The 23,612-nt window shown below is 53.3% G+C and overlaps 3 protein-coding genes across 3 annotated transcripts; 2 read left to right on the top strand and 1 right to left on the bottom strand.

Moving 5' to 3' along the window:
- Positions 1-181: 181 nt before the first annotated feature.
- On the bottom strand, positions 182-8,529 carry PARP3 (poly(ADP-ribose) polymerase family member 3). The gene is given in 14 exon segments (XM_082638788.1): positions 182-2,954; positions 3,396-3,551; positions 4,745-4,922; positions 5,167-5,253; positions 5,463-5,552; positions 5,556-5,612; positions 5,851-6,077; positions 6,385-6,523; positions 6,697-6,881; positions 7,121-7,247; positions 7,621-7,662; positions 7,666-7,688; positions 7,691-7,798; positions 8,439-8,529. Coding segments are annotated over 13 exon segments (1,587 nt in total). The 5' UTR covers positions 7,797-7,798; positions 8,439-8,529; the 3' UTR covers positions 182-2,784.
- Positions 8,530-9,190: 661 nt separating this feature from the next.
- Positions 9,191-16,921, top strand: RRP9 (ribosomal RNA processing 9, U3 small nucleolar RNA binding protein). Its single transcript, XM_082637145.1, has 15 exons — positions 9,191-9,348; positions 9,838-9,920; positions 12,470-12,579; positions 12,976-13,043; positions 13,127-13,168; positions 13,439-13,565; positions 14,200-14,324; positions 14,407-14,499; positions 14,888-14,988; positions 15,073-15,207; positions 15,300-15,362; positions 15,583-15,728; positions 15,810-15,889; positions 16,557-16,630; positions 16,754-16,921. Exons 1-15 carry the CDS (start codon positions 9,262-9,264, stop codon positions 16,845-16,847), a joined length of 1,428 nt encoding a protein of 475 aa, XP_082493271.1. The 5' UTR covers positions 9,191-9,261; the 3' UTR covers positions 16,848-16,921.
- Positions 16,922-20,235: 3,314 nt separating this feature from the next.
- On the top strand, positions 20,236-22,783 carry IQCF1 (IQ motif containing F1; the record flags this gene model as incomplete). The annotated part of the gene is made up of 2 exons (XM_082637699.1): positions 20,236-20,244; positions 22,340-22,783. The coding sequence occupies 2 exons, from the start codon at positions 20,236-20,238 to the stop codon at positions 22,781-22,783; spliced, it is 453 nt and encodes a 150-aa protein (XP_082493825.1).
- Between the last annotated feature and the right edge of the window lie 829 nt (positions 22,784-23,612).

A 23,612-nucleotide genomic window follows, 5' to 3' on the forward strand; every position in this document is an offset into this window, starting at 1 on the left:
CGCATACCACAACTACTGAGCCTGTGTGCCACAACTACTGAAGCCCGCGCTCCTAGAGCCCGTGCTCCACAAGAGAAGCCACTGCAATGAGAAGCCCGCTCACCACAACGAAAAGTAGCCCCCGCTCGCCGCAACTAGAGAAAGCCCGCGTGCAGCAATGAAGACCCAATGCAGCCAAAAATAAATAAATAATATAAATAAATTTATTAAAAACAAAACAAACAAACAAAAACACTTTGGGACTTCCCTGGCGGTCCAGTGGTTAAGACTACATGCTTCCACTGCAGGGGATGTGGGTTTGATCCCTGGCTGGGGAAGATCCTGCATGCCGCGCGGCCAAAAAAAAAAAAAAAAAAACCACACAAAACACTTTGTAGTTCATCTGTTTTTGTTTTTTGTTTTTCTTCCAAAGAAATGCAGGAAGGATAAGCCAGAAACTACAGCAGGTGGTTGGGCATGGAGTGAGAGGGCTAGGAGGACACTCTTCTGAGCATAGATTTGGATAGATTGGACTTTTGAGAACCATGTTAATGCTCTACATGTTGAAAAAAATAAATCAATGAAGATGAGAAAAACCCTAAAAGTGAATATAAATAGAAGCAAATGAACCTACCTGCATTTCAAATGAATAGTATAACCACACTGAAGGGAAATAAATAACTAATCCAAGTAACATTTGAACCTGTGTTCAAATTGTTGCTTTGACCATTGACCCTCAGTCTAAAGACAAAAAGATAATCTTGAATGATTCAGTAAATCTTGAGCTCTAATTAGAAAGTTTGTTTTTCGCAATGGTATTGGGTGTAGCAATTTTGAAACTGCTTTTTGTGAGGGATTGAGCAAATAAGTAAATATATTGACGTTGATGAGAACCAAAGTTCTGACAGTTGGAGAAGGGAGTAAAACTATGGATATGGGGAAGAATGGAAAGACCATATGGTGTTGGATTGGAATTGGAGAAACAGACACAGATAGATGTGTTTATTTACATATACATACTTCCTAGCCCTCTTTGCTACTGGGACTGAAAAGCAGTGACACCCAGTACCAAAGAACATACCTACTGCCCAGATCTTGGATTCTAAATACCATTTCCTGCTCTAGGGAACCAGGGCTCCTTGGAGAAATGGCTGATTCTAGCTTTGTGCAAGATGAGCCTGGAACATCGTGTGATACCAGAACATAGGGAAGTGCTCATAAAATGATGTAGATACAGGAGTCAGCTTGAAGGACCTTCTGCTGGCCAAAGCTGGGACAATTTGAGGATCAAAATAATAATAGTAATGGATTATAACCCATTGCATAAAATAGGAACCCACAAATCCATACTGATAATAAATAAAGGGGGCTATTATTAATAAATATAGAAGGAATGATGGAATTAAATTAGATGACTATCATTTGCAACCATCTTAGCAAAAATCGATTCAAGTCATCCATTTCAGGTAAAAATCATCATTGGATTTTAAAGCTAGTGGGTGAAAGTTGATGAGGAATGGGACACTTACACCTCAAAATATTTCTCCACAGATTACTGATTAATTAAAAATGGGGGAAATGGTAACTTCCCAGTGGAGAAACCTGGTGGACACGACCTTGAGCAACCAAATTTACATCACCAAGAATGGGACATATCCCTCCTGATACAGTGCACCGAGGACACAGCATTCATGTAATGTTCCTGCCCAAACTGCAATGCCCGAATCTAATCACTGCAAAACATCAGACAAACCCAAACCGAGAGACAGTCTATAAAACAACTGGCCTGTACTCTTCAGTAGTGTCAAGAGTGTCAAAGTTATGAAGGAAAAAAAAAAGGCCGAAGAATGGTTTCAGATGAAAGGAGACCAAAGAGACATGACAACTAAATGTGGTGTGTGACACTGCACTGGACCCTGACCTGCTGCTGTCTAGCATCTGCACCCCTTGTTTGTGGACAGGGTAACCTGGGGTAATAACTAGCATTCCTTTCATGACAGCAGAGCTGCACCCCTTTCAGATATTATCAATTCATTTATGATATTCACATAGAAGACACACATGGGTGTTTGGTGCCCAGACACAAGGAACGCTTGATTTGCCTGGCCATGTCTGGGCTAAAGGACAGAATCACCAGGTGGGTCCCCACGTGACCAACAGTTCTGAGTTGATGGGGAGGGTCCCTTTTGGAGGCTCAATGATCAGAGGAGGCCGGTCGTTGTAGTGACCAATGTAGACTGACCAGGGTGGGTGGGAGTATGTGTATAACCCACGTCCTCCCATGTGAGTGGTCACTCCCTGGAGTGGGGCTGGGACTGCTATATGGTGTAGTGGGTCATTGTGGAGAGCAAGGAGGCCCAGGTGCAGCTTTGGCACAGACAAGCAGAGGTCAGGGGGTGAGCCAATACAATGTGCACTTGCCTGTGCATGTCTGAAGTGCAGCCCACCTCGGTGATCACGCCTCTCTCGGATGGAGAGTTTGGGCCAGGGTGGATGGCCCGGGTGGATGTGGGACCCGCCCACTCTCAGCCTGTGCCCCTCTAACTACACAGGCTTGAATAGGCTGCTGTATCCATGTCCCAGTAATAACGCCAATCCATCACACCCATCACCTTAGGAGGCGAGACTGAGGCCACAGCCATGCCAGGACCAACAAGGATTAGAGGGAGAGGGGATCACTGTCTGGACACAGGAGGGAGATTTGAGAGCAAGAAGGGGTGATATGAGGGCACCAGGGACGGGAGGAAGATTGAGGATGATGGTCTAGCTCCTGGCGGTGGATGGGAGGCGGGTCGGGCAGACAGCTCAGAGGCCAACCTCCAGTAGGTAGCGTAGGCGGCACTGACTCTCCTGGTAGATGAGATACTCGCTCTGGAAGAAGCTGGAGCTGCTGAACTCTGGGCAGGGCATGGGCTGGCCCTGGGGCACCACCACTCGCTGGCCATCCAGCTCTAGCTTGGTGTCCTGGGTTGGAACTGCAGGGCACAGCAAGGGCCATGAATGACCCAAGGGTCACTGGTTCTTGGCTTTACCAGTAAGTCCTACCCCCTGTGCTCTCCACTTCTACCACAGGGAGTGCCCGCTCATTCCCACCTTGCCAAACTCCAAACCACTGCATAGGCTGGGCCTTCTGCCTGGAATCTCCTCCCCCATTTCTCTGCCTGGGAAATGCCTGCTCATCTTTCAATGCTCAGTCAATGACAACTCTTCTTTGAAGCTCTCCTGGATGCCCAGGAAAGATTTGTTGAATCAGTGAATGTTTGTTGAATGATAAAGTGAATGACTGCAGTGAAGAATCCTGCTTCTTTTTGTCCTTCCTCACAAGCCCCTTCCTTGCTCACCTCCTCTCTGAAAGCATCCTGCTCCATCTCAGCCTCACCTCTATCCTTAGGCCTGTCCAGCTTCGTGGGACTCACCAGGCTCTGTGTGGCCACGGGCAATGACACTGTCGAAGCCAGGGGGTGGCTGCTTCAAGCTGGGCTCATAGACGGTGATGCGGTACTCTCTGCCCACTGCCACCTCACCCAGGAACATGTAGCCAATGTCATGGGCCCCGCAGGACATGCCAGTAACTGGGAGACACAGGGAGGCTCAGGGTAGGCAGACCAGCTCTCTGTCTGACTCCCTGGGCTCCTCTCTGCTGCACTGTTATCTCTTTTGGCTTTGCTGCCCCGGCCCAGAAAAGTACCCATCCTTCTTCCATCCTTCCTCCAACCATTTCTCCAGGCCCCTTGTCCTGGCTGTGCTCCCTCCCCCTCTCTCCTCCACTCCTCAACTCCCAGAGGCCAGGCATCAGCCACCCTCACCAAGGTCAGTAATGGCCTTCCAGTGACCATATCTGGGGTGGGGGTTTTTCAGGCCTGCTCTGCTGATTTTGCCATGGCATCTTTCACCCTCTACCCTGAGACCCCCTTGCAGTGCTCTCCTGAGGCCACCCTCCACTCCTTCTTAGGCTCCTCTGCCCTCCTAGTGGACGCCTTGGCCTTGAGGAACCTTCAGCTCCATCTGCACTTGGATGAATCCTCCGACCTTGCTCTCTTGAGTGGGGGCGGGTAGTGGTCTCCAATAATGAGGTCAACCTGGGCTGAGGAGCCAGTAGGGGCAGGTCACCTCAGTGAGGACACCTCTGGACAGAAACTTGGGGGTCATTGGAGACACCCTCGACCCTTTCCCACAATGCTGCCCATCCCACCTCCCACATACTCCTCTCATGGATTCTCTCCTCCTCTGCCTCCATTGCCCTGGGCTGGGGGCCCATCACATTTGGCCTGGATGGGAACACAGCCTCCCTGCAGCCTCTGGCCTTTGCCACCCTCCCAATGGCTGCAGCCACGTTCAACTGTACTCCCCATCGCTCTCTGAATAAGGCTCCCTTGATCCTCCTGGGCCCCCAAGCCCCACACCCACACTAGGCGTTTGCTCTAAGCTTTGTCATCAGGCCGTGCCTGGAGGTGCTGACCTGCCACAGCCTCCCAGGCTTCGTGCCACTCCCTGGCTGCTTTACCTTGAAGGCTCCTCTTTCACCCCCTCCCAGGTCAGGTTGGCACACTCATCCCATCTGCATCACCTTCTCCAGGAAGCTGTCGCTGACCAGCGGATGCCTCCTTTGAGTCCCCCAACCCCCAGGATGCCCCACAGAGCTCTCTAGTCCGTAACTATCCGAGGGGTCCTCTCCCGGATCCACCGCAGGTGGGACAAGTAATGGGCCCCATGCTCCTTAGTGTCCGCATAACTACTCAGGGCTTGGCCCTAAGGGACACCTCACCATAGCCAGCTGACTTGCTGTTCTCCGAGGCAAAGTAGATGCCTTTGCCAACACAGCCACCAGAATGTGGCATGATGCAGAGCCCACTGGTGAGGATGGTGGCCACCACAGCCATGTTGGTGCTGTGCCACAGTAGCTTCCGATTACCCAGCTTGTCGTGGGCCTGGAACTGATCTCCCTAGGTGGGGAGATGGGAACCGGGAGAGTCATGCCACCCAAGCTCAGGTGTTTCTGTCTGTCATAAGAGGGTATGACCAAGGCCAAGGGTTCCCTAGTCACTCACATACTCATGCACACATGCACAAGACCTAGGCCTGGTGGAAACTGGTCAGAGTTTCTCAGCCAACTCGCTAAAGGGAAGATAAGCCAACGTCACCTCCTAAGGGACAAAGTAGTGATGGTGGGGAGGGAATCTTCCTCACCTCCCCTTCTCGGTTCACTGTCCAACTATGCTGAAGAGCAGGGCAACTGTACTTGCTGCCAGTCTTTTCCAAGTAGGTATGTATCACCTGTGGGGAGAGAAGAAGCTGGGTGCCAAGAGCAAGAAATGTATGGACTAACCTCCACTTGTCCCCTGCAGTCCCAGAGCTCTCCTCAGGTGCTGGAAACACAGCGAGAGAAGGCCCTAGGAGAGGGATTCTTCTGGGCACCTGGAGGGCAGACAGGCAAAGGGCCAGTGCCCACTGCTAGCTCGGCTCCTCTGTGGGGACCGGCCCACCTTGTACTCAGGTGCCTTTGGGTCCAGCAGCTGGAGCTGGCACTTGAGGAGCTGGTAATCTCGGTCCAGTGGGTGTGGCTCCTCCTCCACTTACTTTGTCTCCTCGGGGGCTGCCTGCAGGGCCTGGGCCAGCTTGATGTCTGCCAGCACCTAAGGGGATGGGCACTGGCAGCTTGTGTGTCCCCTTGACCCTGGGCCTCCCCTCCCCCTCCCACATAAATAGGACCATGGCCACCCCACCTTATTCAGCCCCACCCCATCTATCTGTCTGGCCTTCCCCTCCCCTGTCCTTTGGCCTGCCTATCACAGTCCATCTATCTGTCCTCCATCTCCCTTGCCCCATCTATCTGTTTGGTAACCCCACTGCCTGCAACCTGCCAACCCTCACCAGCAGCATGTCCTTCTTGGCCTGCAGAAGCTCCGGGGAGTTGATGGGTGGGGGCTGGCTACAGCCGAAGCTGTGGGGAATGATGGTGTAGAAGTGGGAGGACAGCTCCTCCAGGCTGAGGCCACGATCTGCGAGGGCTTTCAGGGCCACCTCCACTGCCTCCAAGGCCTCCAAACCCCGGGAAATCTGCTGCTTGCTCAACTTCCCCAGTGGCATCTTCTTCACATCTGGGGGATGGGGAGAGTGGGGAGTCAGGCCCACAGCCCTGCCACCCCCAGACCCCTGCTACCCTTCCTGGCTCCCCCCCCACTAGGTTCATGATAGCCATGGCATTCTTTTTTTTTTTTTTTTTTTTTTTTTTGTGGTGCGCAGGCCTCTCACTGTTGTGGCCTCTCCCGTTGCGAAGCACAGGCTCCGGACGCACAGGCCCAGCGGCCATGGCTCACGGGTCCAGCCGCTCCACGGCATGTGGGATCTTCCTGGACCGGGGCATGAACCCGTGTCCCCTACATAGGCAGGCGGACTCTCAACCACTGCGCCACCAGGGAAGCCCAGCCATGGCATTCTTGAATATGTTCTTGCTGAAGATGTTGGTTGTAAGCTTCTGTGTGGCTGCGTCCAGGGAGCAGGACTGTACTTGCTGAACCACGGTCCTCACTGGGCCTCCATCTACCTAGGGGTAGAGGGCCCACATGGGCAGGAGCAGCTGGGCAGGGCACCTGCACCTGGAGCAGGGCCTGGCCAGACCGAGGCCAGAGAGGAAGGCCTGTGCCTGAGGGTGTACAGCTGGGCAGTGGCCGTCCCTTCCCTCGGCCCAGGCCCACCCTCCCTTCCTGGCCACTTCACCTTCACCATGGCTTCCTGGGCCTCATCCTCTCTCCGTACTTTGCTAAGTGTATACTTGCTGGGGTGGGCCACAAAGTGGTCCTGCTCTGCCCAGCTGTTCTTGGTCTTGTCCCGAAATTTCTTTTCAAAGTCCTTCTGTGCATCCTCCAGTGACATGAAGCGGCTGAGTTTTGACTGGCCCACCTCTCCCGGCAAGCAACAGTTTTCAGAGGTGTGCCTACCACAGTGCCCGCCGTAAATGTTTGCTGGCCTCTACTGTGCAGGCCCTGTGCCGAGCGCCCCTGGATGTCAGAGGTGGGGCAGGGCACAGTCAGAGGCTGTGGCCTTTTGGCCTGAGTAAGCTGTGGGGACCCCGGGGAGCAGGGGGCATACGTTGAGCAGGGAGAGGTGGGGAGGATGCGGGCACAGGGTGGGTGGGTGGTACTCACCACGCGCCCCCAGCGGTTCCAGCAGATAAAGCAGTCACTTTCTTCCAGCAGCTGGATGATGTAGAACTTGTTGTTGCTCCCAGTGTTGGTCTGGTTCAGGATACAGTCGTAGTCTTCATGCACCTGTGGCCAGAGGGGGTGTGCGGAGGGCAGGCTGGCTCCGGCTGCCTCTGGATGGGATGGGGTACTTGGCTGCATGCTGACAGGAATCACACTGCACTGGGGTGTCAGAGGCCCTGTCTGGGAACCCTGCCTTAAGTGTTGTTGGGGGAAGACTGAGAAGCTCAGGGGCCTGTCCTGGGGTCTGAAGAGCAGACATGACCCACCTGGATCTGACGGGATATAGCCCTGCCTGACCTTTGGGGTCTTGGAAGAACACAGTTTACTTGGGAGCCTTGAACTATTTGGCCAGAGCCAAGTGGGAGGGGAGGAGGTCTGAGTGTATTTGTACCCAAGAGGGAGCAGGCACTGGGACTGGGCGGGGACTACAGCTTACCTGGGTCCCAGGGTTGCAGCTGAATGGGCACAGGGGGTCCACTTAGGCTATGCGCTTCTCTGTGGGTGGAGGGCCTCGGCAGTGGAGTGGAAACTGTCCTCCTCTTGTGCCCCCTGACGCCCCTTCTTCTTCTCAGGACTCTCACGCTGCACCTGGGGCTTGCGCTTTGGAGCCATGGCTGTTCTAGGGCACAGAGGGGGCCCTCAGGCATCCATGGTCTTTGCGTCCCACCTGGCTGGCACATCACCAACTTGCCCCACCCTGAGATTGCCCTTTGGTGACCTGCCTCTGCCTCCATTTCCCCACTCCCTGTCCCTGACCAAAACCGGCTCTCTGCACCCCAGATACACCCCTTTCTCCAGTCACCAGGGCCAGGCCAGGCCCCTGTCCAGTCTGCCCAGTCTGGTCAAGGAAGAGGGGCTCTCCACCCTCTATGGATCTTTTGTGTGTTCTGAGGTTGAAGGGAAAGTGAAAGGAGAATCTCCCCCCTCCCATTTCTGGGCTCCTCTCTCCAGAGCACTCTCTGCTCCTCCCCCATCTCAGCTAACTTGGACCTGGCGTGGTTGCTGGGCTGAGTCACCCCAGCTATGGAGGAGAGTGGGCAGTGGCTCCCGGGGGGCAGCACTCCTAAGGCCAGATCTGTCTCTCCAAAGCTTGGGACCCAACAGCACAGAAACCCTTCCCAGCAGGTTCAAGAATTCTGGGGTGCCAGTCTCCGTCCCAGACCAGTGGCATTGAACTGCCAGAAGGCAAGGGTCAGTCACACCCGCCCTGACCTGCCCTGTGGAGGGCTGTGGGCAAGGCCATAGGGCACTCACCTAAGAGAAGCAGGGACCTGGGAGAGGTGGTGGCCACCAGGTCAGTAACTCCCAGGCAGTCCTAGTTCTAACAACCTCCCGTAAGCCTTAGGGGAGCGGGGAAGAAGTGGGTGTGGGTAGGATTCCAGCTATTTGGCCACCAGTCTGGTGAGTCAGAGGCTGGGCAGGCCGAGGCGGGCAGGCAGCCTGTCCCATGGATGGGTGGACACTTGATCCTGACACAGCCAAGGCCCAGGGGACTGACGCGCCCTTAGAGCTGCTCATCTGGCCTGAGGCATGCAATACGGATCCACCGGTTGCCCAGTGACCTTGGCCCCAGGTGCTGGCATTGCCTTCTTCTCCCAGGGGCTGCCGGATCCCTCTCCGCCCCGCCAGTTATTTAGAGTCAGACTCTCCCCTGGCTCCCGCCCCTGACGGGGAGGAGTCACGTTCCAGGAAAAGGAATCCCGCGTCTCTGGCGACCCCCAGCGTCCAAGGAGAGCAAACACAGAGACGGTGTCGGGGTCCGACCCCTCTTCATACGTCAGTCAGCGGCAGGGCGCACGCGCCGCAGCCGCTGGCCGGAAGCGCCAGGGAGAGGCTTGCTTCCTACTGGAGCCGGCCGCGGGAGCCTAGAGGAGTTCTAGGAGGCGTGGCCACAGGCATTTATCCTATGGGCGCTTGGGGGCGTGACAGAACCTACCCAAGGGCCCAATGGAGCTGTGGGAGGCGGGGCCCACCGGGCGGTGGGAGCCTATCTTGGCTTGGAGTCTTGTGGGACGGCCCGGGTTTAGCCGCCACGTGAGTTCTCTAGGAGCCGCCGCCAACACACACGGTGGGTAGCATGTCGGCGACAGGGGCGGCTCGAAAGAGGGGAAAGCCGGCCTCGGGGGCCGGGGCTGGTGCGGGGGCCGGCAAGCTGCGGCGAAAGGTGAGCATGGCGCTTTGGCGGGGCGGGGTCCATCCTATGTTACTGGGACCACCATTATCCCCATCCGGGGGCCCCGGCACCGGTCCGCTCGCCCCCGGGACCCCAGCTGGAGTCAGCTTCGTCCCGTTCTCCGCGCGCCAAATACTGAAAAAGCCTTTCACTTGAGCCGGGGGCTACCGCCTTTCCCAGTGACTCTCGAGGGACCCTAAGGGGCCCTTGGTCAGAGCCGGGGTGGTCGGGACCCCTGACCAAATAAAGTATTATAGGGCCTTCCTTGGTGGCGCAGTGGTTGAGAGTCCGCCTGCCGATGCACGGGACGCGGGTTCGTGCCCCGGTCCGGGAAGATCCCACATGCTGCGGAGCGGCTGGGCCCGTGAGCCATGGCCGCTGAGCCTGCGCGTCCGGAGCCTGTGCTCCGCAACGGGAGACATCTCACAACAGTGAGAGGCCCGCGTACCGAAAAAAACAAAAGTATTATATAATTCCTAGGACGACTCTTCTGGGGACAAGGGCAAGTCCAAGGGTGGCGGCAAGATGAATGAGGAGATCTCCAGCGACTCGGAGAGTGAGAGGTGAGCTCTTTTTTTACACCTAGTAGAAAAGAACACTGGGGCCCATTGTGTATGGAAGGAGTACTCAATGACGGGGGCTAGAGCTGGGCCTAGAACCCAGGACTCTGGCCCTTGATTCTCAGATCTTGATTCTTTCCTCCACTTTTTGACCCTGAGAACTGTCATTTCCTTCGCTGCAGGGGCAGGGTCTCTTGTGTGGGGAGGACCCCCAGTCCTAATGGGAGACCAGTGAGACCTTCCTTCATGACAGGGAGCTGAACTCAGGCGAGGGGAGAGGGATGCAAGAAATGCTTGCTAGTTCTTCATTCTGTTCTCCCACAATTTCACAGTTATTGAGAGTGCCAGGCACTAGTTTCACTGTTGAGAGAACAGAGATGAGCAGGCAGGTGAACATGGAATGTGTTGTGGTGGGATGTGTATCTTAGAGCTGCGTGTTGTTGGAACAGAGAAGGGGAGTTTAAATGGGGCCTGGAGAGATGAGGAGGGGTTCCTCGTGGAGAGGTAGGGAAGGCATTCAGGGATCAGAGAAAAGTCAGGGGGCTAAGCAGGCTAGATGGGAGATGGAGAGGATGGGAAGGTAGGCACTGGGTGCATCTGGACTGTGGAGGGCTTTGCGTACCTCCTCCATTCTGCAGGTGATGGGGGGTGGAGTATGTTGCAGAGTTCAGAGGGGTCTAGCAGGGTATCAGGCCTGACCCTGTGGCATGGAAGCTGTCATACCAGAATCCCGGTGCCTTCCTTAAGAGTTGGCTTTAGAAATTCTCCTTCTAAAAGTTGAGTACATGTTGGCCTTAACCTGCTCACAGAAAGACTTAGTATAAACTTTCTGTAGTCTTAAGGTTACTGTGGGTATGTGCCAGGCCCTGTGTTAAGCACTTTTAAATATTTTTAAAATGTGTTGTGAAATGTATTAGCTACAGAAGAGTTAATGAACTGTAGTTGTACCATAGAGAGTAATGATGAAATGATGAACCTCTGTGCACCCACCAGAACTAGACCATTTGTAGAAACTTAGAAGCCCCAACTGCCATTCCTGACTTAAGTTAATCATTTCTTTGGTTTCCTTCCTTCTTCTTCTTCTTTTTTTTTTCTTTTCCCTTTTCTGATTCAGGTATAACTTACATACAGTAATACTTACCTTTCTTAGTGTACTGTCCTTTGAGTTGTGACAGTCGCATATAGTCGTGTAACTACCACCACTGTAAAGATATAGAAGGGTTTTACCACCCACCAAAATCCCCCATGGCTCCTTTGCAGTCAATTCCCACCCCCTTCCAACCAGTAACTGCTGTCCCTAGAATTTTGCCTTTTCCAGAATGTTATTTGAGTGGAATTACAGAGGTTGTATACTTGCTTTGGTTTTCTTTAGAGTTCTGTCTTCTATATGTGAACCCGAAACAATAGATTGATTCCTTGGGTAAACTGAGTAGAAGTTAAGACCTTGGTGTATGAGGGAAGGGCAGCACCAACCCTGTTGGCTGAAGACTTGCTGGGCACTGGGTACTAACCGGTCTCAGGAGCATGGTCAGGCCTTGGCTTCCTTGAGAGTTTCCAAGGTCGTTTCTGGGGAAGTTGTGGGCAAGGTCATGGATGAGTCTAGGAAACAATTGGGCTACCTGACAGGGACTAGGTATCTGCAGGCACTTGATCAGAGGGAACGGGCTGCCCTTGGTTTTCTGAGTTCCTGTGACTTACCTCCAGCTCCCAGGAGCAAGTCAAAGTAGGACTCAAGAGGGAGTGAGGGGCATGGAGGGGAAAGCAAGGACTTCACTAGCACAAGGTCAAGCCAGGCCCAGTTAAGCTTCACCTGGAATCCCATCCTCAAGGTAGAGGATAGTGCCATGGCAGTGAGGATGGGGCGTTGATAGTCCCAACATGTCTGCCTCTTGGTTCGTTGCATCAGATCTGGGCTGGCTGCTCCCCTATGTCTGGGGGGTTGTTGTTGTTCTGAGATCTGCCGTTTCTGCTTTCCATGTTGGATCTTCTGTTTCCTGTCTCCCGTGCCTTCCCCATTCTTAGCTCACTCTCTTGCTCAGGGAGCACATCCTCCATCCTTAAAAGAAGAAGAAAGGACCACTTTTGTGGCACCTTGTACATCTGATAATGTCTTCATTTATCGTTAATGGTTTAACTGGCATGCCATTCCAGTGGTTAGCGTTTTATTCCGAATTTTGTACGTGCAGCTCCTTTGTTTCCTGCTCAGTGTTGCTGTTGAGACTTCTGGAGTCATTTTGATTCCTGACCCTTTGTATATGGTCTGATTTTTCTTGGAAGCCTGTAGAACCTTCTCTTTCCCTCCAGAGTTGAGAGATTTCACAGTGATCTCTTTGGGTTTGGGGTCTGTTTTCACCCTTACGTTGGGCCCTGAGTGGGCCCTTTCATTTTGGTAAGTCACATCTTTCGGTTTTCTGTGTGTGAGACCATTGGCCATGAGAGCTGGCAGGGATGGGGGTGTCAAGTGGCTGGGGAAGCAGTGAGGAGCACAGTCCTAGTGGCCAGAGGAGCAGGCCGAGCCCTCCTGCTCACAGCCTAGTTCCTCCTGCTCACAGCCTAGTTCCCAGGAGGAATGAGGAGGAGGAGGCAGAGGAGCTGGAGGAGACCGCACAGGAGAAGAAGCTGCGCTTGGCTAAACTCTACCTTGAGCAGCTCAAGCAGCAAGGTGAGCCTGTGGACTGGGCAGGTGAGGGGTGGGGCCTGTGCCTGAGTCTGCCTGCTGTGGCCCCAGCCACCTGGTGGGTGACTGATGCAGGTAGCCGGGTGGGCTGCTGGGGCTGCTGCTGCTGGTGGCCCTGTGGGAGGGTGGCTAGGAGCTCTACTGGATCTCCTGGGGTGGGCCAGGCCTTCAGGGGGCTTCAGACTGATCTGATAAGTAAAGGCAGGGGGTGGGCAGGAGGAGACCATCCAGCCCTCCCTCCCCTTTGGCTGAGGTGCCCTGAACTTCCATGGGACACAGCCCAAATGTTCAGGGCCCAGGACTGAGGTGGTGGGTGGGGATGGGAAGGGAAAAGTGGGGTGTTGTTGGCCTGGTTTACTTGGCTTGGTCTGTCCTACACAGAGGAGGAGAAGGCTGAGGCCCGTGAATTTGAGGAGGACCAGGTGGCGGGGAGGCTGAAGGAGGACGTGGTGAGTGTGGAGGGAGGGTCGTAGGAGGGAAGGGATGGGGCTGGTCCTGCTCCTGGGATCTCACCCCTCTCCTCTCCATGCAGCTCGAGCAGAGAGGCAGGCTGCAGAAGTCGGTGGCAAAGGAGGTGAGCAGACAGGGCACTTTGGTGTCAGATTGGAGGGAATCACCTGGGTTGGTGGGCAGATGGCCCAACTGGGGACTCAGGCTGTGGGGTGTTTGCTCTGGAACATAGTGGGCACTTGGGCAGACAGGGTTAGGTAATGGTCTGGTCTTGGCAGCCCTGGCTCCGGTTTTCCTTCTGGGCAGTGTGGTGGGAAAGGATGGTGTGTGTGTGTGTGTGTGGAGGGGGGCCTTCCTGCCCCCAGTTGCAGTGACCCGGCCCCTGCCTGCCTAGATCCAGGCCCCAGACCCTGCTGACATTCGAATCTTACGGGGCCACCAGCTGTCCATCACATGTTTGGTTATCACCCCTGACGACCTGGCCATCTTTTCTGCCTCCAAAGACTGCACCATTATTAAGTGTGAGTGAGTGCCTGGGTGGGGGTGCAGCCATGAGGGATCATCTGGGCCAGCTGGTCTGGGGAGGAAGGAATAATCAGGGAAAACTGAGACCCAACGGGGGAAGCTTCTGGAGACAGGTTTGCTTCCGAAGAGGTTTTCTCTGGATGACAGTGGAAGCTTCTGCCCAGGAGTGGGGCTTGTGAGCTCCCTGTCAATGTCATTGGAGATGATGGAGTGGAGGCAGGATGATGATTTAATGGGAATTGATGCTTCAGGTGGGCAGTTGGACTAGAGGACAGTCGAGGCTGTGCACAGTCCTAGCATTGAGTTCCTGGTCCTCCTGGGTTCCTGGCCTTTGACCACTGAGGGCTGTCCTCATCCACCCATAGTAGTAACAGGAAGAGCTCATACCATCAGTCCCAAGCACTTTCCTGTCCCTTTTCTTACGGGCTTCATGGCTGCCCTTTGGGATTATTGTCACCACTTAACAGATGAGGAAACTGAGGTGACTTGTCCAGGGGCTCACAGTGGCTGGGCCAGATCTTCTGACCTGAGGCCAGGATTTTTTCCATGGTGCCACGCTGCCCTTGATGGGGGTTGCCAGACAGTCCTGCCTTCTGTCCCAGTAGCATCTCTCTTCCCCCTTGGTGTCAGGGAGTGTGGAAAGTGGACGGAAGCTTCATGTGATCCCTCGAGCCAAGAAGGGTGCCGAGGGGCAGCCCTCCAGCCATAGTAGCCACGTCCTCTGCATGGCCATCTCCTCCGATGGGAAGTACCTGGTAAGGCAGGATTGGCCCCGGGAGTAGGTGAGAGGTGTGGGCACATGGTGGGTGCCCGTGGCCATTGCCCTTGTTTCCATAGGCCTCGGGTGACCGCAGCAAGCTCATTCTCATTTGGGAGGCCCAGAGCTGCCAGCACCTGTACACCTTCACGGGACACCGGGATGCCGTGTCGGTGAGAAGCTGGGCCTCCTTTAGTGGACGTTTCTTGAGCACCCAAGTGGGCCAGGCATGGTACTGGGATCCGGGGAATGGTGTGAAAGAGGCAGCGGGTCCCCATCCTCAGGGAACCTGCACTTTGGTGAACAGGACAGAAACAGGGTGAAGCAATAGGGAAGAGCTGGGGGAGACTGAGTCGAGCTTGCCTATGGGGAGAAGTCTGTACTTGCTTGAGGGCAGGCAAGTGTGCCCCTGGCTCCACGTAGAGCCCCCCAGAGTGCTCTTGATGGGGGCTGGCTTCCTGTGCCACGTGACCTGCTTTTCAGGACGTCCTCCCTGGGCCTGACCTCTGTCTCTCCTGCTGTAGTCCAGGTTCCTTTTGCCCTCTTTCCATGCACCCTTAGGGGCTGGCATTCCGCAGAGGCACCCACCAGCTCTACAGCACGTCCCACGACCGCTCTGTGAAGGTGTGGAATGTGGCGGAGAACTCCTACGTGGAGACGCTGTGAGTATGCGCGGGCAGAGGGCACACGGATGTGCACGTGCAGGTTCACGGGTGACCCCATCCTCCCTCTGTCCCCCTCTCCAGCTTCGGGCACCAGGATGCTGTGGCTGCACTGGATGCTCTGAGCAGGGAGTGCTGCGTGACCGCCGGGGGCCGGGATGGGACCGTGCGTGTGTGGAAGGTCCCCGAGGAGTCCCAGCTTGTCTTCTACGGCCACCAGTAAGGTGGCCTGCTGCACTGGGCATTGAGGGGGCCACCCGCATGGGCTGGGGGTGAGGTTGGGCCACGCCCCTCATGGTGCGTTTCTCCAGGGGCTCCATCGACAGCATCCAGCTCATCAACGAGGAGCATATGGTGTCGGGTGCAGACGATGGGTAAGAGCTGCCTTCCACCACTGCCACTGCCCCTGGACTTGCCGCGTAGAATCCTGCTCAGGAGCTGTAGTAACCCCTTTCCATAGATGAGGACATTGAGGGAGAGAGCGCAGGGGACCTTGTCTGCTTCCTGTGGCTGGTGTGCACTTGGTCCCTTCCTGCCGTGTGGCCCTTCTGCCCTGCCCCTGGCCCCCTCATTGACCCTGCTCCCTGTCCACAGTTCTGTAGCCTTGTGGGGCCTCTCTAAGAAGCGGCCACTTGCCCTGCAGCGTGAGGCCCACGGGCTGCGGGGGGAGCTGGGCTTGGAGCAGCCCTTCTGGGTGTCATCAGTGGCAGCCCTGCTCAACACAGACCTCGTGGCCACAGGTGGGTGCCCTGTGTGGCAGAAAGGAGGGGATCTCAGGGTGGGCTGGTGAGGGGGGTGCTCACTGTCTCCCTGTTCCCCAGGCTCTCACAGCAACTCTGTGCGGCTCTGGCAATGCGGGGAGGGCTTCCGGCAGCTTGACCTTCTCTGCGACATCCCCCTGGTGAGTGAGGCTTGAATACCCAGCCTGTCTTTACCACACTCCCAAGGCCCGTTACAGTGTTTTCCTGCCAGAAGGGCGGTTCCTTGGAGCAGGGCCAGCTATGACTTCTCTTTCTAGCCCCAACTCTTAGCACACGGCCTGCAGGAACCCTCCCTTCTTCCTCTCCCTTCCCCGCCTCCACTCCCCTCCTTGTCCTAGGCCCTGTCCTGGTTACTGGGGTATAAGGCAGGGAAGTGTGGGCAAAGGCATGGAGGGCCTGGCCCTGTGATGGGTTCTGCATGACTGGTGCCAGACTGAATGCCAGGCTAGGGTGTGTGGACTTGATGCAACCTAGGGCAGAGTGGCAGGATCTGTCAGTGACTTCTAGTGACAGTTCAGGGCTTGGGTCAATGGTGATGGTCATGGAGTCTCCAGAGCCAGGACCAGGAGCCAGGTCCTACTTGGCGTACACTGTCTCCTTCATCCCCACAAACTCTCTGCGAGGCCTGCACTCTACTTTCCCCAGCTCACAGAGGTGGATGCTGAGGCCCTGAGGGGTAGAGGGCCAGCCCAGGTGGCAGGACGCAGAGAAGGGATTTAACCCAGGCTGGGCCTTTGACTGTGATGCTGGGGCTGTGGTGAGGGATCTGTTCTCACATCTTACTGCCTTTTCCCTCCCTCTTCTCAGGTGGGCTTTATCAATAGCCTCAAGTTCTCCAGTGCTGGGGACTTCCTGGTGGCCGGGGTAGGGCAGGAGCACAGGTATGAGGCACTTCTCGAGGGGTGCGGGTGGGGCAAATGGCATAGGGTGGATGGCTGGGTGGGAATGGGGTGGATACCGGGTGGGGTTGGGCCCGCCCTCAGCTGCTCCTCTCACCCCTGCAGGCTTGGCCGGTGGTGGCGGATCAAAGAGGCCCGGAACTCTGTCTGCATCATCCCTCTCCACAGGGCCCCCAGGCCCCCTGCTGCTGGCTCCTGACACTCTTATCCTCTTTATTTAAGTTCTTCCCAGGCCATCCCCTGCCTTCTTTGTATTAAAAGCCTCCTCTTCTGGGCCTTGTCTCCTCTAGCTTCTTGACTGGGGAGGGCAGGGGGATGGCAGGGGATGGCTTAGTAAAGGCCTGGGGGCTTTATCCTTTCCAGCGAATTTGGGAATGGAGCCCTCAGCTGGCTTCTGGCTCGTAGACCCTGAGTATCCTCTACGACTTTGTTAGGCCAGCTTTCCCCCCAGTGCTCTGGGCTGGTTGGGGTCAGAACCTGCTGATCCCTCAGCTAAGAAGCTGTGGCTGTCCAGTGTGTGTAAGGGCTGGCTGTGGGGTCTGAGGACTGAAAGGAAGACAGACCTACAAGTCAGGCTGATCTGCACCACCCAGGCCAGGTTAGGAAGCTTTAGAAGTCAGACTGCCCTTGGGGTGGGGGTTGGGGTGGAGGTGGGACCCTGCATTGCTGCATTGCTCACTGCTTGGGGACAGTGTCAGAGGTGGGAATAGCTCTGCACTTGGTCTGAATGACAGCCAGGCTGCACGATTCCTCACGGCAGTGACCCTGACAGGTTAATGTGTTCTCCTGATTCCACCAACTGGATCATTCAGCTTCTGCCATGGAGTGCAGTAAAGAGGAGGTGGAGAGGCTGACTGGAGAGGCAGCAGTGCAGGGAAGTGTCCTCTTCTCAGTGGAAAATGAGCAAAGGCGTGTTAAGGATTCTGCTCTGAACGTTCCCTTAATGGCTTGGGCCCAACAGCTGAGCCTATGGTTCTCAAGCGGCAGCGTGGTCCCCTCGGGGGAGGAAGCTACAGGGTTTCCCTCCTGCTCCCCTGCTCGTGAGGCCTCCCCCTTGGACAGACCTCCTCCTACCTTCATTCTCCTGGGGCCAGAAGGGTCAGGTTCAGATTGAAGCCCTGAAAACCCTGTTGTGGATCAGATAATGTTACTAGAATTCACTCCCTATGTCCCGCCTTAAATTGAGCTCAACGACAGCATACACATACCTCCTGAATAATATTTCAAGTAACACGGAAATGCCCCTTAATACACAAACCCCTTTTCCATTAGCACATTCCCAGGGAGAAAGGAAAGTCTGAAAATAAATGCCTTTGGAATTGAAACAGAAAATAATCCCTCTTATGGCTTCTAGTCTCAGCCCTGGTCAACTGAGACTTTTGCTGTAGTTGGGCTCTTCCTTCCTCCCTTCCTTCCAAGCAATGGGAAGCCATGAGAGGGTTGAAAGCAGAAAAGTAATAGGATCTGGTTCACAATAAAAAGAAAAACCAAGTCGCTGCTCTGTGGAGAATTAATTAGTAAAGGTTTGGGGGAAGAAGGGCATCCACTTAGGAAGCTATAGTAAAAGCAGGTAAGAGGTGATGGTGGTGTGAGAGGGCCAGCAGAAGTGGGGAGGCGGAGCTATGGTTGGGTTGTGTTTGGAGGTGACGCCAACAGATCTTGCTGATCTGTTGATTGTGGGATGAGATGAATGTGGCACCATAGACAGTGTGACATTTACCAAGATGAGAAAGACCAGGTGGGGAAAGCAGGATGAGAAGGATCAACAGTTTAGTTTGCAGTGTCTAGTAGATGTAGGGAAGTTGAGTAGGCAATGAGCTCTCTGCTATATGTTTTATAACATATGAAGCCATGTGATTCTGGGGTCCAGAATTACACCTCCCACCTCCCACTCCAGTGGGCTCAAGTGCTCTCCTGTCTTCTCCCCTGATGGACTCAAGGCCACAATTAGATGGGTGAGGGGCAGCCACTGTAGAAGCTTTTAGCTCTGTTCGTACCTCTGAATCATGCAAAAGACACTAGGTGGGGCCCTCCCCATCTCTACCTACTCCTGTCCTTTGAAGACCCCCTGGTCATCATGAGGCCTTGGTACCCTTTCAGAGTCACAGCCCCAGGGGTCACTGAGGTGAGCATTTCTCACTCCTTTCAAAACACTGAGGTGAGCAGCATGACTGGGGTGGGGAGGAACTGAGAGAACAGCAGGTAGGGTTCAAAACATCAAAGGGATGCGGATCCTACTAACCACTTTGCAGACCCCATCAGGAAGCCACCCACAAGCCACTGAGGATACCTCACCTCCAGATCCCGCAACTGGCATACAGGCACCCCCAATCTACCCAGAAAACTACTGGAATAAGAAAATTTAGCAAGCAGGCAAGATACCTATGGTATTGTCTGCAAATATCTGTGAATATACTAAAAACCATTGAATTGTGCACTTTAAGGGGGTGAATAGTATGGCTTGTGAATTATATTCCAACAAAGCTGCTTATAAATAAAAATCAAAAGCACCCCCGAAACTGAAAGATTCAAGGGCAATATACAAAAATCAACTGTATGAGCAGTTGGGGAATTCTTGATATAGAAGTGCAAAGTTGAAGGATTTACATTATCTGATTTCAAGACTTACTGTCCTGAAAAACTATAAAGTTTCAGTAATCAGGACAGGTGGTGTTAGAGTAAGAAGAGACAAACAGATCAATGATACAGAATAGAGAAGCCAGAAATAGACTCACATTTACACAGTCTACTGATTTTTTTAATGTACCAAGATAATTCAATGCAGAAAGGAAATACATTTTTTAATGGAAAAAAAAAATCTTGACCCCTATCTAACATCATAGCCACAAAAAAGAAAAAAATTAATTCAAGATGGATCCAGACCTAAACAAAAACTAAAGCTAAACCTATGTAAAGTTTCTAGAAAAAAACCCATGAGAATTATTTTGTGACCCTGGAGTTGACAAAGATTTCCTAGGACAGAGAAAGTGCTAAGTATAAAATATTGATAGACTGGACTTCCTCCAAATTAAAACCATCTGTTCATCAAAAGACAGTATTTTTAAAAGTCACAGGCCGGGGAAAAGAATATTTACAATACATGAATCTGACAAAGGGCTCATATCGAGTATAAGAACTTCTAGAACTCAGTAATAAAGACAAACAATCCAATAAAAGTGGACAAAAGGCTTAAACCAATACTTCATAAAAGAAGATATACGAATGGCCACTAAACACATGCTCCTCATAATTGGATCCATGAGCATTTGAGGAGTGAAGGGAGAAATTAAAGTCCCTGCACTCTAAGGACACAGGAAAGATCCCACATATGGAGCCTGGGTAAACGAGGGGGCTGGGTCCCAGGATGGAGGCAGACTCAGACAGGAAAGAGGCCAGAGACTGGGGTGTTGGTGAATGTGGTGACCCTAGGGACAGGGAGGGTGCTGGGGCTTTGAATGCCACCAGGACCTGCTCAGACTCAATCCAGTGGGCAGGGAGGAGCTGCCCCAGGGGCTGAGGAGCAGAGGGGTGACACCATCCAAAGCAAAGGTTTTGAGGGTGTGCTGGGCAAGTGGCTTGGGGTGAGCATGATGGGGGTGAGCCTCCTTCTCCAACCCCGTTCTTCTCCACCATTCTTCTCCCCCTCTACCAGAGTTTCATCCCAGAGGCTCTCAGTAGACCCCTTCAGGGAAGAGTGGGAAGGAGAGAAGAAAGGAGGGGTCAGTGAGGGTGTCAATGGGATCAGCCCTCTGAATATGCTCCCAGCCCCAGAGCCTGCTGGGGAAGGAAAGCAGTACTGCTCGTCCTGGGGGCCTCACAGAGTTCCCTGGTATTGTATGAATGGGTCAGCAATTCAACTCTTCTAAGGTAATCGTTGGTAGCAGTTTGGTCTATATACCTTTCTCTCTCTTTATCTGCGTTTATAGCATACATGTATAATTATATATCTTGACGGTTTTTTACCATCCCATCCAATGATGGTTTTATATCCCATCCAATGGGATCATAATGATGTTCAGCTTTTTCACTTACAAATACATCTTGGGTATACTTTCTCATCAGTACACATAGATCAAATTCATTATTTTTCAACAGTTATGTTGTTATTCTATAGTTTGAATGGACTATAAACCATTAAATCAATGCCCAATTTTACCAATTGGGGATATCACCAATGACTATCTTTATACACCTTTACATCAATGGGCCACTATTTCTGGTGTCTTGCTTTTGTAGCTAGGGCTATGGCCATTTCCAGCAGAAAAGAATGGACAGTACTTCTGTCTTTTCTTTGGAGGGGGCTTAACTGTTGGGAGCCATCCTGGTGCTTGAGTCATAACTGCCCTTATGACATCATAGGTCTCCCTCCCCCACTCTTTCTCTCCATGCCATGACTAGAGGAACACAGACCTGAGGGGATCTGAACCATCTACACCTGATCCATGTGGGACCAATGGTGAGTAAGAGAGAGACTGACACACTAGGCTTTTTTAGGGATGTCTCCATACATCTCTCGGGATGAGGGGATCTCCCTGACATCTGAATACTCTGGGAAGCCCTGTACGCTGGTGATGTGTGGGTTACTTAATGGAGAGGGAGGGAGAGCAGCCTCCCTCTTGCCTTTCCCCTAACTGCTGATTGCAGGAGAAGGACCAGCCCAAAACAATTAATGAACACACTAAAAATGAGCCTCAGCAGAATGAGGAGCTGATTTTGAAATCTTTACCGCCAGCACCATCACTGAACTTAGAGAAGGCAGGGGCAGGAGGAGCCTGGACTTGGATGTCTCTGCTCTTTGTGTCCTAATGCTTGTGGCTTGTGTCTTTTGTATGTTCCAGAGCTAAGAACAGGAATAAACTAATTCTTGTCTGTCCTCTTTCCCCATTTTTTTCTAGGCTAAACAAGAGAATATAGCTGCAACAAAGGGAGTAGATGATGCTAATAAGAGACCCAGAGCAGTATGATCCCCCCACCCAGATGACATGGAGCTGGGGGTGGGAATGTGGGAGTTGTGTTTGTGGAATGGAACGGCCAACATATGGGAAGCTGGGCTTAATCAATGGTGTGTCTGTGTGTTTGAGCGTGTGCATGTATGTTTGCTTGCTAATTAAGATTTAAAGTTTGAAAGTCAAGTGAAGTGAAGATGGGGAAGAGATAAGAGAGGTAGAATTTTATGGGATGTGGGAACTTTTAATACTATGATATCACAGAGGAAGAGAGCAGGTTGTGGATTGGAGCTGCAGTCAAGGATGAAAGAGCAGGACTAGAAGAGGAAGCCACTTCTCCAGTAGGTGAGTGGGGTCTGAAGGGAAGGATCATGGATCATGGATCCTGGTCAGGTGGACAGGCTCAGGTGGACTATGATAACCCTTTGATCATGGTATTCTTGCTCTAGGCTGGCCAACTTGACCCATGTAAAACTGGGTAGCCAGGACAGATATACTACCATTTTACAGATGGGAGCTCTGAGATTCAGAGGTCAATGTGATGCATCCATGTCCATTAACCAGAGGGGGGCAGAGAAATGACACCTACCTGGTCTTCTGGTTCCAGCCAGTGCCTTGCCCAGTGCTCCTGAGGTTCAGAAGAAGGAGTGATTGTTGATAGGGCATCAGGGTCCCTTCCTGGCACACCCTGGGGCTGAAGTGGGTGGGGAATATCCTCCAAATGTCTCGGCATTTTTCTTGTTAGATCCCAAGAACCCAAAATAGGCCTCCCGTCAGTAATCCAGAAGTAGTAAAGATCCAGGTGTGGTGGCGGGGCACCCTGGTGTGCAGCACACTGCTGCACGTGGCTCTCAGAGTGTGGATCATTCAGGGCTGGTGGAGGCATAAGCTGGTGAAGCTGCATGAGAACAGGCGGCAGACAGCTCTGGAGAACTTTACACAGGAGTGGGTGGCAGTCAGGCTGCAGTCCTGGGTCCGCATGGGGCGCATCCATTGGCGCTACTGCCGTTTGCTCAACGTTGCCCGCATCATCCAGGCCTACTGCAGATGCCACTCCTGCGCTTTTCAGGGTTTCATCAAGGGCCACTACAGAGTCACGGCCAACCAGCTGCATCTCGAACTCGAGATCTTGTTGGGCTCAGGGCCTTGCATTGTGACGGAGTGTATTCCCCTTCCAATAAAGCAGTGAAGTGGTCTTTCCCCAGCTTCTCTCTGCTTGATAAGCTCCAGGAGGTCAGGGTAAATGATGGCAAATAGTTAGCATCTCATATGCTAGCTCTGAGGAATTGGCAGGGGTTGTCTGAGGAGGAGGATTTTGAGCCACTGTCCAGACTGAGCAGAGACTGTGATTGATTAGCAACGTCTGACATAGGTAGGAAAGTTGGGGGTACAGATCTGCCATGTTGCCAACTCAGGGAGCATCACTCATGTTCAGTCTATGGAAATGGTGCCTCTCCCTAAGGCTGTGTATAATGGAAGCCTGGGGCAGGGATGGGGTTGTTGCGCACAGTAGCACTTTTGCCAGGAATTCACTCACCAGGTCCAGTTGCTCCGGGCGTGATCTCCCAATCCCATGGCTGAGAAGAGCACACCCACCCCAAGCTCTTGATCCTGGCTCCTGTTGGTTCATAAACTGGCCCCTGTACATGGAGGGCAAGAAAAGACCGAAGAAAGAGGCAGACTACACCAGATTAGTAGGTGGCAGGTTTAGTAAGCAAGGGAACTTATTTACAAGACTTGTCTTGGGCGGCCACAGACAAGTACATCTCCGTACTTGCTTGCCAGACTCTTGAAAGTTTATATAGAGGCCTTAATGAGGTTCAGCCACATATACCATCAAGAGGTTCTGGAGAACACATTACTCTCTCAAGGCTGAATCCCTGAAAATGTCTCCCACTGTGGGAATGGCAGGCAGAACATACATTCCAAGGACAGGGCAGGGGGTGAGGGGCATCTAATTGCCTGGGTCTAGCTTGTGAGTCCAGCTGGCGGTCACATCCTTTCAGTGACCTCCAACA

The sequence above is a fragment of the Mesoplodon mirus genome (genome assembly GCF_964341445.2).
Source record: "Mesoplodon mirus genome assembly, chromosome: 12".
NCBI classification, from domain to species: Eukaryota; Metazoa; Chordata; class Mammalia; order Artiodactyla; family Ziphiidae; genus Mesoplodon; species Mesoplodon mirus.